The 2640-nt window shown below is 28.1% G+C and overlaps 1 protein-coding gene across 1 annotated transcript; it reads left to right on the top strand.

Annotated features, from left to right (window-relative positions):
- The first annotated feature begins 935 nt into the window (after positions 1 to 935).
- On the top strand, positions 936 to 2255 carry LOC123305995 (zinc finger protein 830). The gene is made up of 3 exons (XM_044887856.1): positions 936 to 1123; positions 1241 to 1834; positions 1901 to 2255. The coding sequence occupies exons 1-3, from the start codon at positions 1002 to 1004 to the stop codon at positions 2043 to 2045; spliced, it is 861 nt and encodes a 286-aa protein (XP_044743791.1). The 5' UTR covers positions 936 to 1001; the 3' UTR covers positions 2046 to 2255.
- Positions 2256 to 2640: the final 385 nt, after the last annotated feature.

Raw genomic sequence — 2640 nt, 5'->3', positions numbered from 1 at the left:
TAAGGTATATAACTCTATTAAAATTATTATAATTATCTAATTATTATGAATTATTGTTTATAAAATATTTGTAAATATATTAAGTTTTTATGTTACTTACTTATTTTAAATTTTCCATTTTGGATTGCCAAAAAGATATTTGTAAATAAATATATTTTTAATTTGTTAATTGTAGTTTTATTTTTTAAATACTATAAAATTTAAGGTGCATTTTTATGTTAGGCCGTGCTGCCATCTGGAAAAAACTTCTAGATGGTAAGAAGTTCTGCTTATTTGAAAAAGAAGCAGCGTCACATCGTAAAAAGCTAAACAAAGTTTAGCTTTTTATTCTCAGAAAAGATTTTGACAGTACTGGCTAAATAAGTTTATATTCAACTGTTTATCATTACCAAGTGTTTTATTAAAAATAAGGTTAAATAATTATTTTTAGTATAAATATCTCCAGATATCGACTTTCTATATTTACACCCATTTTTGTCGCTTATTTTTACAATTTGACGATGTCGCTTGACGCTGGACAAAATTCTAATTTTCCCAGACAGGTGGAACCTTTATTTGACGCTCAAAGACAGCGTGAAGCATCATCATGAGGTTACATCTTTAAAGTAGCGCAAGTTTCGTTCCATTTTTATCAAAACTTCCCAGAAATGATTCAATTACCTTTTGTATATTTATTTTCAATTTTAAAATTTTGAATGAAATATGACTCCAGATCCAATTAGTATTTAAAGATTAGAAAAAAAAAAAAAACTTTGCGTAACTACCAAGGTTATTATAATATACAATACACATAGTCATGACCACAGTCATATGCACTATATGTCATATAGTATATGACTGAAGTAATATGAAAGCAGCCTAAGAAAGTTGCTTATTACTAAATACGTGTGAATGCAGCCAAGTCAAATATGTGTTTTTAGGTTAGAATCTATCAAAACACAAATATTGATATTATTTTAATTACGTTCCATGCGATAAAGCAGAAAAATTTATGGTTCAAAATGTCAGCAGCATTTAAAAATGCAAAAAAGAAACTATCACAACATGATTTACGTAAATTAATGAATGAACAGAAGGGTCGTATGAAAAAAGAAGTTCAGAGAATTTCTTCACCTTTAGCAAAATATCCTTTACAATACAATACAATCCTTTACAATGAGTTTTAATTGCAGCTTAGGACGTAACAACTCAGTTACACTGTTTCTAATTACTAATGAATTTTTCCTTAATAATTGTTTACGTATACAGAAAGTGGACAACTTATGTGTATTTTGTGCAAATCAATTGTTAGAAGCGAATCTGTATGGCCTATACATATAAATGCAAAGCAACATAAAGAAAATGTTGCGGAAGCAAAACGATTAAAAGATCTAGTCGCGAGTGGGGCATCTAAAAGACCTTTATCACCAGAACCAACACAATCAACCAAGAAAATTAAAGGAATATTGAAAAACAGTAGCCAATCTAACGAAACTAATACATCCTCAATACCAGATGATTTTTTTGATTCGAAAAAACCTACTAACACTGTTATTCAACCAGTGAATTTTAAACTTCCAAACGAAAAAACACAAAATGAACCCATGGAAGTTGATACATCCAATAATCCGAATAATGAAGTACTTCCAGAAGGATTTTTTGACGATCCAAAACAAGATGCCAAGGCAAGAAATTTAGAATATAAAGATCCAATTGAAGAAGAATGGGAACGATTTCAACGAGAAATGAAAGATGTAAATTCAGTATCGGATACAATTATAGCTGAGGATCAAGAAGAAGCTACTACTGAACGACAAATTGATGAAATAGACGAACAAATTCGAAATTGGGCTAGGTAATAATTTATTGTATTAGTAAATTTCCATACTAAATCTAAAATTTTCACCTTTTTCCATTTTAGAGTATTAGATTTAGAAAGGAAGAAAGAAAATTTAAAGAAATTAGCACAAGAAGAAGCGATTCGAAGACAAGCTGAAGAATCAGATGATGATGACGCTGACTTTGATGAATATTTAGATTGGCGATCGAAAAATTCTTTTAAATGATAATTTAAAAATTTAGTTTTTATCAAATATATTTAAAAAACATTTTCCTGTACATATTTTCATTTCATATGTTTGGCGTTATGAATTGTTATGCTTTCATAAAGTATTTTCATAAAATTTTCCTATTTTTAAGTAAAACGATAACTTAGATTCGTATAAGGAAAAACATGTACCTACATTCTGTTTTGTAATAAAATTTTCATTTTAGAAGATTGTCGGTACTCTAACAACACCTGTTAATCTTGCCAAGTTATTATAACTTTAGAGTGTGCTTTTTGTCAAGAGAGTATCTCCTAAATTTAATTTATGTTCAAAGAACTTTTATTGAGTTTTTTACCAAGAAAAAAAGTAAAAAAAATAACCATAATATAATGTAGTTAAAATTATTGTTATTTTTGGAGTCGGTGTCAGTCAAGGAAACAACAGTGCAGTTGACAGAACAGTTTGCTACATTAGCTGGGCTGACACCGACTCGAAAAATAACAATAATTTTAACTACATTATATTATCGTTATTTTTTTACTTTTTAGTGCATTAATTTGTTTTGGAAAAATTTTTCTTTTTGAAGTCGGTATTCTTTTTGTTAAAAGTTTTT

The sequence above is a fragment of the Chrysoperla carnea genome, chromosome 1 (assembly GCF_905475395.1).
Source record: "Chrysoperla carnea chromosome 1, inChrCarn1.1, whole genome shotgun sequence".
NCBI lineage: Eukaryota > Metazoa > Arthropoda > Insecta > Neuroptera > Chrysopidae > Chrysoperla > Chrysoperla carnea.
This window is presented reverse-complemented; position numbering and strand designations above follow the sequence as displayed.

What these genes read in the sequence shown, in the direction of transcription:
- LOC123305995 (XM_044887856.1), top strand. Translation starts at nt 1,002, where the DNA reads ATGTCAGCAGCATTTAAAAATGCAAAAAAGAAACTATCACAACATGAT. An exon ending in ATTTCTTCACCTTTAGCAAA is followed by an intron (nt 1,124 to 1,240) that starts ATATCCTTTACA and finishes ATAATTGTTTAC; the next exon opens with GTATACAGAAAGTGGACAAC. An exon ending in CAAATTCGAAATTGGGCTAG is followed by an intron (nt 1,835 to 1,900) that starts GTAATAATTTAT and finishes TTTCCATTTTAG; the next exon opens with AGTATTAGATTTAGAAAGGA.